This window comes from Strongylocentrotus purpuratus, unplaced genomic scaffold (assembly GCF_000002235.5).
Source record: "Strongylocentrotus purpuratus isolate Spur 01 unplaced genomic scaffold, Spur_5.0 spur5_scaffold_7, whole genome shotgun sequence".
NCBI lineage: Eukaryota > Metazoa > Echinodermata > Echinoidea > Camarodonta > Strongylocentrotidae > Strongylocentrotus > Strongylocentrotus purpuratus.
Window position 1 is genome coordinate 12,199,128 of NW_022145613.1, and position 15,094 is coordinate 12,214,221.

General features: G+C 37.7%; 1 protein-coding gene across 3 annotated transcripts in view; it reads left to right on the forward strand.

Moving 5' to 3' along the window:
- The window catches only part of LOC593797 (aspartyl/asparaginyl beta-hydroxylase), a 45,031-nt gene that overhangs the window by 11,651 nt on the left and 18,286 nt on the right, over positions 1-15,094 (forward strand). For 2 of the 3 annotated variants that reach the window (XM_030973863.1, XM_030973861.1), the window contains exons 2-3: positions 5,826-5,975; positions 7,730-7,798. In XM_030973863.1, coding sequence (XP_030829723.1) covers positions 5,826-5,975; positions 7,730-7,798 — 219 coding nt within the window. The remainder of the gene's footprint in view (positions 1-5,825; positions 5,976-7,729; positions 7,799-15,094) is intronic. The other variant, XM_030973862.1, reaches the window with a different exon arrangement.

The window sequence follows — 15,094 nt, forward strand, 5'->3', positions numbered from 1 at the left end:
TGGTCTACATTTTTTTTTAATGGGATTGCATTGTCCATGATAACAATTAAATTTGGGACAGAAAAAAAGACTAAATAACATATTACCTACCAATTTGGTTGCTAGTAGTATGATGGCTAAGGAAAAACACAACTTATTGTTACAGCTTACAATATGGCTTTAAGGAAGTAGCCCCTTGGTTTTTTTTTAGGCAATGGGGAAAAGTAGCCCCCATAAAAAAATTAATTCCTAGCCCTCGTGGCAGTGATAATATTTTCTTAGGATATGAAAAACAGTTAAACAAAACACAAGTTTTAGTTACATGTATATGTAAATCATAAAGCCACACGTTTAACACAAAGTGAATAAATCATGGGTATCTGAATGTCTGCAATACTCTACATGACATGTACGCTACAATTGTATCTATATTTGCCTTTGCTTGGAATTTAATTAGGTAAAACCGCGTTTAAAAACAATACAACCTTTAAAAAAAAAAAGCCCCCCTGAGCTCCAAAATAGCCACCGCAAAATAATTAAGGGGGGCTATTTTTTTAAGGGAAAATCTAAAAAGAGCCCTCGTAAAAAAAAAAGTAATTTTTTGGTTGGTTCCACGGTGCACTGTTCATGCTCACTTCTCCAGGCAATTCTCCTTGGGTGGCCTTCAGCTGGATTCGCAAACCTGTGTGCGCATGCTACGTAGATCCACTAGAGGTCAGTGCGTTGACCCCATTTAAACGCGTTTACAAATTGTAAACGCATCTTTTTGTGAGTTTACGATCGGCGATCGTGATCGCCGTTTTTCGGTGATTCTACAAAAGTGAGCATGAACGCAATCGTGTTTTAAACTAAACGCGTAACAGATGCCTGATTCTGGCCGTCAAAATCAAGCATGAACGCGCCCAAAGCCTGTTCAGCATCAAGACAAGGACAATTTAATTACATTTTAGGTGAATGTAAATTGTCACAAAGCAATAAAATGGCTCTGTATTCCATTCCAGACAGTTAAGTGTTGACAGATTTTTATAGCCTGTTTTATGTATTTTTCTCATGGAAAAACGGTCATATGAACAAATTTGACCCACATTCGGCCAAAAGATCAATGAGGCATTTTGTGTACCTCCCACACAAACGACGAACGTTCGAGTGCACTAGAGCGTAACACCAAGGTACCGGACTCGTCAATTTTTTATGAAATACGGGTTTATCGAAGAAAACTGGTGAGAGTGTGAATGTCAACACCGCTGTGCAAGGGTGACTTGTCAACTCTCTCTCTCTCTCATCCCTCTTCTTCTCCCGAAAAGAAGAAAACAAATCAGGAAATTATATATGTTAGTCTAGTAGATGCAATCTACTGCAATCAGTGGAAAGAACAGTATTTGAATATGTGATTTCCACTCGGGATGGTGTGTAATCAAAGTTTGTTTTCCTTGTAGGAGCATTTCTTTGCACACTTAGCGCATTTTCAACGACGATTTCATGTGTTGTAGGCCGCTGAGCGAGACCGCGTGAGCAGATGCCCAAAATTTGTTAATATCTGGGAAAATTCAAAAATGGTTAGGAGAATTTACTGTTAATCACTGTTAGAGGGTGCCTCACATCGACGCCTTCAAAGAAAACCATAGATATCTTTGTGGTTTGAGAATTTGCAAGTAAGTAATAATTGGAGTGGACTTGCCTTTTAACCGTAATGCTCACCATAAACCCAATCACAACCATAACGCTAATCCTATACTTTCAACTAAATCAAGCCTGGAGTAACTGCCTGTAGAGAAAATGTCAGAACACACCCTCCTTTAAACCTGGTTTCCTTTCACGCTGCTTTAATAGGGCATCTTCACACTGTTATCATCTCGACCGGTTATCCCTGCTTCCTGGTTTGTTCCTGAAACAGGTGATACTGTCAACATACCTGTCTCAAATGACACTATTTTGTTAACCCTTATCACACCTACAGATTATAGCTGCATTTACACTGCAAGGAAGAACCGTTAGTTTTTCCCACATTCCGGAGTTATGTTGTAAGGTCCTAGGCAAATACTGATAAACCAGTGACCCACCTAAATAAAAAACCCGCCTCTGGAGCGTGATTTTTTTTTTGATTGCGCCCGAAACTTCACTGCTTTTTGCAGTGTATTAAAATGCTCGAGCTCAAAAGACTGGTGAACTATTCCATGTCTAGGTCATGTGATTCTCTCCTCTCTTCCGTGCTAACGCATACATGCCAACATAAAATCAGAAATCTGTACAAATTATGCTATTTAAAAAAAAAAGAGGAACAATCCTAACTCTCCTATTCAATACTACAGACAAATTTGTACAGGAAGAGGAACACCTGCATTAAAATGATAATAATCTTCTCCCAAAAAGAGGAATGTTCCTCTTTAATCTGAACAGTTGGCATGTATGCTAACGCATGCACTGCAGCGACAAATGGCGCGTGGTTACAACTCACTCTAAAAACAAGAATCATCAAATGGGTTTTTTATGGGTTTTTTAATAGTGTACATGTAAATGGTAGTTCTAAAGAGAACTATGGTTTGTAAATTGTTTTTAATGCTATTTAAACGGGCCTCATGAGTGCTACACTGCAGCCATTTCTCACGGAGAGATAAAGGGTTTTGCTCTCTATGTCCATTTGACAACTAATTCACAAAGACTTGGTTCAGGCATTACCTCAGAATATATGAATGTGAACTTTTGACCTCGCAGAGCATCTTAATATTGTGACCTTGGGTATGATTTTGATGAGATCGAGCAGTGGCAATCATTCACCCCCTGTCCACACACAACATTTTCCATGATTAGGCGTGATTCGCAGGTTTGGGCATCGTTCGAACTGAAACTCAATAAAGAATCACTCCTAATCACGGAAAATGTTGTGTGTGGACAGGGGGAGTGTAACTAGTGTAACTAATTGGGCGGGGCTTAACGTGACCTCGAGCGAAAGGAGACCAGACCTCTCATTTCCGCTTCCATTTCATGACCGCAGTAGCAAACTGCGCACCTATACGACATTTCGCTGTAGAGTTTCAGGATTACTTTCTTCTGTGTGTGGACATCCTGGAATTTATATGATGATATTTTATACAATGTTTCTTGTGTGTGGACACTCTGAAATTTATACAATGATTCTTTATACAACGTTTCGTTATAGAGTTTCGGGATAAATTGTTTTGTGTGTGGACACGCTGTTAGTGAGCTGTCTGAAAATTTTTCTGGTTGGGGGAGGGGGATATATAATGTAACATTACAGCATCTATTTTTAGTGCAAATTAAAAGAAATATGGGCAGAATCTGGTCTAATTACAAAAGGGGCCTCGACCTCTATTAAACATGTGAGTGTTGTCCCGTCCCATGCGATTTGAAGAATGCCAGTAGCCAGCCAGCGCATGCTGTGAATGTCATTAGCTACTGAGCAACTAAATTGTTACGGTCTTTACCAGGTGTACCAGGTGTACCTTTAGAACCTGGTGGCCACTGGGGCAGTCTGTCTTCTTTGAAGCACTTGACCTGTAGGGACGGTGGTTTCCATTCCGGTCGATGCATCACTTGCCAAATACTATTATTTTTTTTTAATGAAAATATTATCAAGTAGGTCCTTTTAACGTTTTCATCTTGGAAATGATAAACCTTTCATGAGTTTTGTGAGGGGAATATCATAAGGGTTTTATGGTCTTTACCAGGTGTGTCCCAAGTTGGCAGCCATCTGGGCAATCTCATCTTTAAAGCACTTGACCCAAAGTTCGGTGGTTTCGAACCAATTGATCACCTGCCTCCGATTCAACCCTATATTTTTACATTCTGAAGCTGGGGTTCTTTTTTTTCTTTTTCAAATGGAGATGGCCTTTCTTGAGTTATCGCGGGGAATTATCATCAAAGTGTTGTTGTGTTTTATAGGTGTTCTGTAACCTGTAACCTGATTAATAGTCATCAGGAAAATGACTACTATTTAATGAAATTGACTGGAAAGTGTTTTCTAGAATGTTTCCATCACTTGTGCCCAACCACATACACTCTAGACATGCAAACAACAACCTGCATGTGTAATTACAAAGAAGTGATTTTCCTTCACACAAAAAGCATTATGCAATACAAAAGTCTATTTCCAGACAAAAATCAATTTCTTCTCCTTCTTCTTCCAAGAAAAATGCTGCTTCAAGGCCTTGAAGATTGTGCACTGTGTGTGCCATACAAAAGTAAATTTGGCCAGACAAAAATCAATTTGGACATGCCTTTAATTCTCATGGATTACCCCTCTTTTACAAAAGAATATCATTCAAGATGCTGTTGATTGTCTTACTTACATACTCACATCATGTGCAGCCCCAAGCTGTTTACTCTATTATTGTAAACCCCGCCACATACAGGTAAAACAAAAATAACATTGGGAATCAAGCATTTGCATACATTACAGGCCCCAAATTATGGAATAACTTACCATTAGAAATTAGGAAATCGTTATTGTTAGGTACTTTTTAATCGAAAGTTTGAAACTAAAAGCACATCTTTTCATTTAACTTGATGTTGTAGTTTTAAAGCACATCAGGCACTCTTGCGGCATAATAGAATATAATTGCATTAATTATGTTTGCACTTTATGTATATTGATTGGAAAAATTATTATTATTATTCTTATTAGTCAACTCTAGACAGTACTTTTAAAATATATTTCCTGCTAAATTTTAGTAGCCGTTTGTTCATGTGGGCAACGATGTGTCTACAGCTCGATCCCTGACGTCAATGATCGAGTGTGAGAAAAAACATGGAACTGAGCAGAATTGTGATCAAGCCGGATTTTAATTTATCCCTCCGATGAATCTCTCTATATGACAGATTGGGGAGTGGATGCCTGGGGAGGCATGTTGTCTTTCGAAACAGCCTCTGAGTGCAAGGTGGGGTCAAAGAGGAATCAACTTTGACCTCTTATCATAAACAGAAAAGTTGTCAAGTTTAGATATATCCAACCATATTGGCTATACAGTGTGTAGCTACCTGTATTTATACACAGTATCCTGCACCATTTATACAGTGTATCATTATACATGTACATGTAGTGTATCTAACATTATGAACCAGAGCAAAATAACAATGATTCCTATTGAAATCTATTATTCGGATGGTCATATCTCAGCCAATAGGCCTACTTAGCCTTTTTCAATTGGTTAACAATAATTGAACATTATTTTTGATGCTCTTTCAAAAAATGAAGTTCAAATTGAGAAATTCTCAAAATAGATTTTTATGATGTCACAGCTTCGGTACTCTATTCAGTGCAGCATCAGTGAAATGCTGTTTCTCAACTATTTTTAAGCAGTGCATGTAGCATTCATGAGAGACTCAACTTTGATTTTTTATTATACAGAGAAGTCCTGAGTGCTGTTCCTGTCACCATCACTATGTATTAGAATCTACATCATGTAAGCTCCATGTATAAATTTAACTCACAGTTGAAGTATAACCTAGTATGTTATGCCAAGGTCAAAAAGAAATGATTGTTATTTCCCCGGCCCACATGGAATACATTATAATACGTTGACCATGAGGGGAGTAAGTACATATTTTGGCACATAACATATTGCTGCAGAAAAGTTTGTAAAGAAGGTCACCTGTAGGCCTACTATCTATGTGGACCCCTAATGAAACAAAATCATTTGTATTTAACACTTGTTTGCACACTATGGCATGCTTTGTTCCATCGCTTTCTGATATTTTTCATGCTACCTAATTATATGCCTCCTTAAGTGCTATCCTATCCTCATAAAATGTCACATCATTCTAAAAAATCCACTTCTTTTATGTAACACTGTCTCACTATCTTCTTACCCTTTATATGTTCTTTCCAGCTGATACTGCAAAGTTAAATGGGAAAACCAAACAAAAAACCATTGATGAGACTCCAGGATGGCAGAAGACGTTGGGTGCTCTTGTCGTCATCGCTGCTGTGCTCGCTGCAGCTTTCTTTACTGGGGTCATACGGATTGATAGGAATATTGGTAAGGAGAGAGATAGATGACAATGATGATTATGAGGATGATGATGGTGGTGATGATGGTGATGATGATGATGATGATGATGGTGGTGATGGTGATGATGATGATGGTGGTGATGGTGATGATGATGATGATGGTTGTGGTGGTTGTGGTGGTGATGATGATGATGGTGGTGATGATGGTGGTGATGATGATGGTGGTGATGATGGTGATGATGATGATGATGATGATGGTGGTGATGGTGATGATGATGATGGTGGTGATGGTGATGATGATGATGATGGTTGTGGTGGTTGTGGTGGTGATGATGATGATGGTGGTGATGATGGTGGTGATGATGATGGTGGTGATGATGGTGATGATGATGATGATGGTGGTGATGATGATGATGATGATGGTAGTAAGGAGATAGATGATAATGTTGATTGTGATGATGGTGATGATGATGGTGGTGGTGGAGATGATGATGATGATGGCTGTGGTGGTTGTGGTGGTGATGATGATGGTGATGATGATGGTGATGATGATGGTGGTGATGATGATGGTGGTGATGATGGTGGTGATGATGGTGGTGATGATGATGATGATGATGATGGTGGTGGTGATGATGATGGTGGTGATGATGGTGGTGGTGGTGGTAATGATGGTGGTGATGACGATAATGATGCTTTTGGTGATGATGGTGGTGGTGATGATGATGATGATGGTAATGATGATTCTGATGGTAATGTTGGTGATGATGGTAATTATGATGATATTGATACATGTACAATTGTTTAAAATCATTGTTATGATTGTGGTGGAAATGAAAGTGTGAAAGTTAATGTTGATCGGTGAAAAATAAGAATAATATGATGCATCAGGCGCTGCATGCTGCTAGTGATGGTGATAGTCATCATGAAGATGTGAATTTTGGTAGAACAAAATAACAGTGTATACTGTGTTTTAGAATACTAATACTTCCAGAGTATTTAATCATTTAAACTTCCTCCAAATTGCCATATTTATGTTCCGTTTTAATATCAAATTATTACCTACGTCATTATCTTCAATGTTCCAACCTAATAACATGGTTCATTCGTATTCAACAAGGCAGTCATCGAATTTACATGTGGTCAATCCTCACACTACATTAGCCCAAAAATCAATCAGACACAGAGGTCCAGATGTATGGTATTCTTTACCTAATGATATTCGAAATATAAAATCAACAAACTCTTTTAAAAGAGCACTCAAACATATTATCATTTCACAGATGTAAGATATTACTTACATTATAATCTATTTATCAGTTCTAATTAAATCTAACATAATTTTGTTACGAGGCTTACAGAAATTCTTTTTTTCTTTCTTTTTTTAAAACTTTGTAAATAGTGTAAATAGTTCACTACAAAACTTTAGGAATTTTATTTGTCATATATTATATATTTGAAAGTACTGATTCAAGCTCTATTTGCTTATGTTTCTTCACCTTTGTGTGTTCATTCTTCAAACTGTATATAAGTTGCAACTTGTCTTTGATAAAACAATGTTATATTCTTTTTCACGTGAAGTTAATTCAAATGTATTGTAAAATTGAAAATGATTTGTCATCTTATATTAATTTTCATGTGATGTTAACTTCAATGAATTGTGAAATTGTGAACATGCATAAATAAATAAATAAATAAATAAAACTCATGTTTACTTGTCTGAAAACAGAGCATTATAGATGGCTGGCATTTATTCTACTTTTCTTAATTTTTTCATTTTCTCAGCAGACACAGATGAAGTGCAGGACCCTACCCAAGAAGCACATTCTACAGTTGCAGATATCAAAGAATCCAGTAAGTTTCAATTTTAGATATCAATTCAATTTTTCTGCTGTATCACTATCTTGGTGAAGGTCCATCGAATTATGCACAGGTCAAGTTAGTCTATTATCACTTACAATTGGGCATATATACCATCAATAAGCATGACGTGGACTAAAACTTTCTTTTCAAAAGGAGTCTGGATCAAAATTTCTAGGGTTTTAAGCACTGGGCACCTGTTTAATTTGTAGAAATTATGGTTTTTTAAAAATTGATGTTAAAATTTGGGGCCCTGGAGTTAAAATTTAGGGGCATATGTGCACTTTACCCTCGTATTTGTTCTAGGCCCTGATTACACGATAAACTTTTGCGTGCATGAACTGTCTGTGAAGTTTTAGAGTGGTTCAGATGTGCGAAAGTTTTATGCCTCAAAACAAATCAATAAAAATTAACACAACAGTTAAATATTGCAATTCAACAAAGTTTCTTGTTGTTAAAGTCACCCTATTTCACAAATCGCCACAGTTTCTGTTTGTATTTTATTTTGCATGTGTATTGTGTACTGTTTTCCACTGTGTACTAGCTACATCGCTCATACGTTTTGTGTTGTGAAAACAAACCCCAGATCAGCTGTAATGAAAAGAGCCTTTGGAGGATGTAGATCCTTCATCAGGGGCGAGCTCCCAGCGGAACAATTTGACATAATCAATTTGCGTTTGTGTGGGTCCGTTGAGCCACACACATCGGATGGAGACGAGCTAGCCTGTCATCAGGTTTGAGATATAATGCCTGGATGCCACTGAAGGAGCGCGATGCAAAAACATCAAAGAGTCGTTCAGACACAGGGGGGTTTATAATGCCCGGCTAATACATGTGGTGGTGGTTAATTTACTTGTTACTTGTATGTATTTGTTCCCTTCCAAATATTGTCTTAGAAGTGCCATTCATTTACATGCTAAGTTTTACCTGCAGCAGTTTATGGTGTCGTGTTTGAGTGCATGGTATTAAAATGAGGTGTACAGTGTAAACGCTATGTCTTGATGTGTACTTCAAGCAAGCAATTAACAAGTTATGCAAGGGACAAGTTTTCAACATTCGATATAAGTTTTGTTTGATATGCTGTGATAATCTACTTTCTGCCATTACCAGAACACTTATTTATTTTATATGTGCCTGATGTGTGTAAGTTTGCAGTTGTTGACCTAAAAGATAAAGTTGAGTTCTAGTCATGCGATTGCATTGTGAAAGAAACGGTGTGGAATCGATTAGAAAAGGTTGATCATCCAGCATATAAGTTTTGGTGTGTACTGCAAAGTTCTGGAATCATCAAAATGATGAGAAATTTGGCCCAGTCTTGGTAAAGCTATACAAGCACTGTACACTGTTACATGCCATATTAAAAATATTAAGGCATTTGAAGAGCCATACTTTTCAGGGAACATTTTTTATCTACCGGTACATGTTCTTCCACACTTGCATAATAACAATAATAACGCTCACAAAGTATTTTTTACCTCTTCCCAGAACTCAACATTCTCTTTAAGTTTTGTGTGATGCTGTGACACAATCTATTTTCTGTCATTTTCAGAATGAACTTTTAATTACTTTACATGTGTGTCTGTATTAAAGTTTGCAGTTGTTGACCCGCATGCCTAAACATTTACTTGTATGACATTTGCATGACTATTTCTTTTGCTGTCTAACGATGTAATCTAGGCTTTTATTCTCCAGCAGCCTTGCCTCTTCTCATCATGCCACCACCACCATGCATCATTCAGCTCCATCCCCAGTAACCTGCACTGCTCTACTCCTGCTCTTATCCTGACCTAGACCTGCTCTTATCCCGATCTAGACCTGCTCTAGGTCCACTCACTCTAAACCTCTTCTAGACCCTTTGTAGGTCTGTTCTAAGTCTAACACCATTTGGTATTGTTTTTAATGTATACTTTTAGCTTTACATGGAACAATTCTGCTCAGATTGTTTGGTTTTCAGTATACAGACCTGCTGTACTCCTGATCTAATCCCGATCTTGACTTGCTCTAGGTCGACCCACTCTAAACCTCCTCTAGACCCTTTGTAGGTCTGTTCTAAGTCTAAACCCTTTTGGTGTTGGTTCTTAATGTATAGTTTATTGTTTGGTTTTCAGTATACCGGCCCTCCCTTCAAGTTCAAGTAGGCCTACGTGTTTGGCACTCAACCTGTCATTGATGTGCTATCTTGTATGTTGGCTTTCATGTTTCAATGTAATCGTGCCTCTAACAGGACTCTAACCGACGGGTGTAAACACTTACATGTATATATTGTCATATTTTCCCCCTTTTTTTCTTGCTCTGTTATCACTGTCAACAATGTTGAAGATGTATTGGACTGGATCAAGTTTAAAGAACATGGACAATAGTCAGAAACATGTTTTTTGAAAGCGGGACTGCAGTACTTGTATCAATGTTGTAGCTACTTGTGCCCTCTATATAGCTAGGCAGTACCCGTTGATCCCCCTAGGTCCCCTTTTTCTTATGTTTTTTGAGAACTGATTTGATGAGATAACCACCTGCCAGTGACCACGCAGGGAGGTCTAATCCCTCCTGGCCAAACTAGTGCAGATAGGCTTTAATTATTATGTACATCCATTGTCTGCATATCCATTTGCACCTGCAATATATGTCTATCTGTCATATGGCAAGATCTTTTCATGTTCCATCCTGTTACTGTACATTGTCTGCCATGCAGCAGTACCCACGTGTAGCTATATAAATAATGTTTTCATACACTGTACGGGTCATTGATGGTGACATATACAGTGTATCTCCATCATTTTGCCTTAAAGAGCAATCCAACCTTTATAGTTGATAAATGTGGATGAATGCAGAAAAATGACAAAGAGAAACAGTGTGGTGGATAGGCATGGATTGTCCTTTTAAAGTTTAAAACTATGATGGTGCCATTTAAACTTAGCTTAATTACCGGTATATGACATTCAGTAGGTTCAGTCACTCACTAGCAACACAGGGGGTGTTATGATTGTAAATTCGTTCGGGAACTCCCAATTAGCAATGCGGCAATTACTTTATAGGGCCATTTCACACTCATGCAGAAATCTGTTCTTGTACAGTACATACTACATGAATTATTTCACCCAACTGTGCTCATGCTGTTTAATACAGGCAGGCTCCATTCATACATCATTCTAATCTACATGTAAATACAGCTTAACCTGTATGCAAAGACTATGTATAATGAAGGGAGACAAGAAGAGCAGTCTTTCTAGACGAGGCTCACCCAAATGGGTCTGTTGCACCCAACTCTACTCACATATGCTGTATGTTTAATACAGGCAGGCTCCATTCATACATCATTCTAATCTGGTCATATAAGTACAGCTTAACCTGTATTTAAAGACTATATACTGAAGGAAGACAAGAAGAGTAGTCTTTCTAGACGAGGCTCACCCAAATGGGTCTGTTGCACCCAACTCTACTCACATATGCTGTATGTTTAAAACAGGCAGGCTCCATTCATACATCATTCTAATCTACATATAAATACAGCTTAACCTGTTTATAAAGACTATAATGAAGGGAGACAAGAAGAGCAGTCTTTCTATATAGACAAGGCTAGCTCACACCAATGGGTTTGCATGTTGCATGTGCCCCCGCCCCAATATTTTTCTGCAGTTTGACAGTCTATTAGGTGGGTCGATACGTGCCTTACAACTAAATGCATGTGTGAACATGCCCATATTGACTCGGAGGCCTATGCTATAGACCTAGATAATGAACATGTTTACATCAATTGAAACCTGAAGGAAAAAATGTGTCATGATAGACTTCTGCCTATAAGACTGTTGTATCTTGACTGATAAGTTCTTTGGCAGGTGCATGTAGCTCAGTAGGCGCGTCTTCATCATCTTGAGATTGCCAAATAACCCGCTATTTCTGATTTGGGAAATTATCCCGAAGTTACATATCGCGTCTTCATCAGCTCGAGATTCGACCTCGAAACTTGAAACTCAACCTTGAGAAATTAGCTCGAGATATTCTGCTCAGCATTCGCGCATAGTGTGCGAGTCTTCGGTCTGGTGAAGGCGCACCAGACAAATAGCTGGATATTTTGCCAAATAGTGGGATATTTTGCAAACTATCCCAAGGTATCTTGGATGACAATCCCGACCAAATATCTCGCTAATTGCAACTCCGGGCTGATGAAGACGCAAATTAGCTGGATAGTTTGCGATTGGGGTAGTTCAAATAGCGGGATATTTGGCAATCTCGAGCTAGTGACGACAGGCCTAGAGTGTTTCAGTTAGGCTGCTGACATAATCTTACAGAGGTCTGCTAATTCCAAAATACAACTTACCATGTACACAAATTCGTCAAATTAATATGTCATTAGCTAATTGCCTGCAAAAGTGCAAATCTAGAGCCTGCTACAATAGAAAGAAACAACCTTCAATCCATATTAATTGCTACAAAATTAACTAAATGTGACTACGGTACGTGCATGCAGTTTCTTCCTGTCATGTTCTAAAAATATGTACATGAGAAGGATATTACAAAACAAGCGTTTGTTGCGGTTTATTTTTCTCTGTTAATTGTGCTGCGACTGCTAATTTGTGGACCGTAATATTACTTATTTTTGAACTCTTTTGATCATATTCACTTACAAAAATGATTCAGCTCAACAACAAATGAGAAACTACAAATTTGTTCACTTTCTGTTTGTAGTTTAAAGGGGAAGCCCACCCTGAAATTAAGTTAGTTTTAATAGGAATAGAAAAATGAGAGAAACAAGTCAGTGAAAGTTTGAGCAAATTCCGATTAAAAATAAGGAAGTTAGGATTTTTAAAGTTGTGATCAATCAAACACAAATTGGCAACTCTATGACGTATCATGCGAGCTCAACTTCCATTTGCTCAGTACTAAAAAAATCTAAAATTTTCATTTTCCCTCAAGAAAAATTTCAACCATACATGCACCCTAAATATAATAATTGCAAATATGTTTCTACATGTTTATTTCCCCTGCAAGGAACAAATATATATTCCGTCATCAATAACGAAGAAAACGTGATTTTATGGAATTTTATGCACAAAGCAAATGAAGGAGAGCTCGTATAATAAGTCACAGAGTTGCCAATTTGTATTTGATTGATCACAACTTCAATAATTCATAACTTTCTTATTTTCATTCAGAATTTGCTCAAACTTTCACTCACCTGATTTTCTTATTATTCTGCCTCTATCGAAACAAACTTATTTTGGGGGTGGACTTTCCCTTTAATAGTCCCTCCTTATTCCCCCCCCCCCCCCCTCTCGACCCAGGAGTTAAAAGTGTGTGTGTGTCAAGGCTCAAATTAATTTCTCACAGGGGCTCTTCCAAAAAAAGAGAGCCTCTTTTGGTACTCCCTGGGGCTATTTTTAATACAAATTTCCATTGAAATTGTACCCATGATGCTCCTAAATTCTTTGCTATTCCATCATGGTCATTTATTTATAAAGTCGGCATTTTCCCTCTTACAAATTTGCAAGTAACATAAGGGTTTACTGACTTTCATCCCGTGGTGACGTTCTCTCTATTTCTTCCCGTTCTGCACATTATTTCCTCCTCATCATTCAGAGCAACCTCATTTACATTCTTTTTTTAGTCTGTACCATATCCTTCCACAACATCTTTGGTCTTACTCTCCTTCTCAATATTGATTTACTGGTCGAGGTTCATTAATTGCTGGTGTTTTGGATTTCAGAGGATTCACGCTTTTCACAACGAAAAACTTCTCCAGGTCCTTGCGTGATCGCCTCTAGCTCCAGCAGATATACATGTATGAGGCGTCAGCGTGCACACCGGTACTACCGGAGCAGTATAGCCCAGGCGCGTGTATCCCCCCAAAAAGAGTGCTCTCATCCCCCCCCCCCCCCAGCTGAGTCGCTGCTAAAAATTCCCTCCATATTGGACACACACACAAAAAAAAAGTGCTCTTACAATAAAGCGAAAGAAAATCCCAACCTTGGGCTGCCTTACTAAATTGCTCAACAATATATTCCCCTGGGTTTTAGATAGTTTTGAGCATCAATTAAGTGAATAGAAAACTGTTTAGAATTCAAAATTCGATTGAAGTTCTCTTAAGCACACTTTTCTGAAATGGCTTTCTGTGAAATGCATAATAAATACGCTTTCGAGGGTTAGCAATGAAAATAGAATAGTAGAAACAGACCCTAAATAAAGGAATAAACGGCTTGGTCGGTTTGTTTTGAAGCATTTTATTCAAAGACCCGGACAGCTTTATCTTTATGATCCATATAAATAACATCTATAATCACTCTCAGATGGAAGATAATACCAATACTTCAACTTCAGTTTTCTTATTCTTCTTTTACATTTCAAAGCGTTGTATGGGATCAATGCCCCGATTTAAGCATACTTTGAATCTGGTCACGCTTCGAAAAGTTTGTGACCTGATGATCAAATAAAGAAAGCACCATAGATCAGGGAGAGTGTGAAAAAAGCACACAGTAGGAGTAATGCAATTTAAATATCAAGGGATGGATTAGAGATTATTTCTAAAATGAAATGAAAGGGCTATTTTACTTTCAAGAGTCCTTTCATAGCCTCTCGTCCTCTCTTTCTCTCTTACATTGTTATGTAACCAGTCAAGTTTGGCCGCATTAAAAGCTCAATGATCTATTACATTAAATTATATCATTAAGAATAATCATTGAATAACAAAGAAGTATTTTGGGATTTGCACTAACCTAGACAATTTATATTGAATTTTGAAACTTTGAAACGCTATGATTACAACTATTCATATTATCCCTTATTTAGGAGTGTTAAAAACAAAAGTAACGTCCCCGCCCGCTTCCTTTGTGGGGGCCACCTTCTATTTTTTTTTTTTGCATTTTTTTTAAAGAAAAAAAACATGAAAAACACTGCTAAAATGGATCTATTTCTGATTTTGAAAGAGAAAAAGAAGAAGAAAAAAAGCGCCTCCTCATTCCTATTTTTCAAAAAAACAGGACGCTAAACATGTTTTTTTTTTTTGGAGGGGGGCGTTTATTATAATTAATTATAAACCTTTAGTTCAGTCAGGAATCAAATGACGTGTGTAAGTGCAGGAGGGATGATTATTGCACGGCCCCAAGGAAGGGCAGAATACTGATGAGGCTGTAATCTGAGTAAACAAGGGCCTTGTTATTACTCTTACTTTTACAAATGACAAAAATGTCAAAATACATCGGAATAAAATGTATAGTATAGTAGTATGGTATTTATTCATCAACATATCGCAGCCATTGTTTGTTGTGAGAGACTATCATTTTGAGTATCTTATCGTAT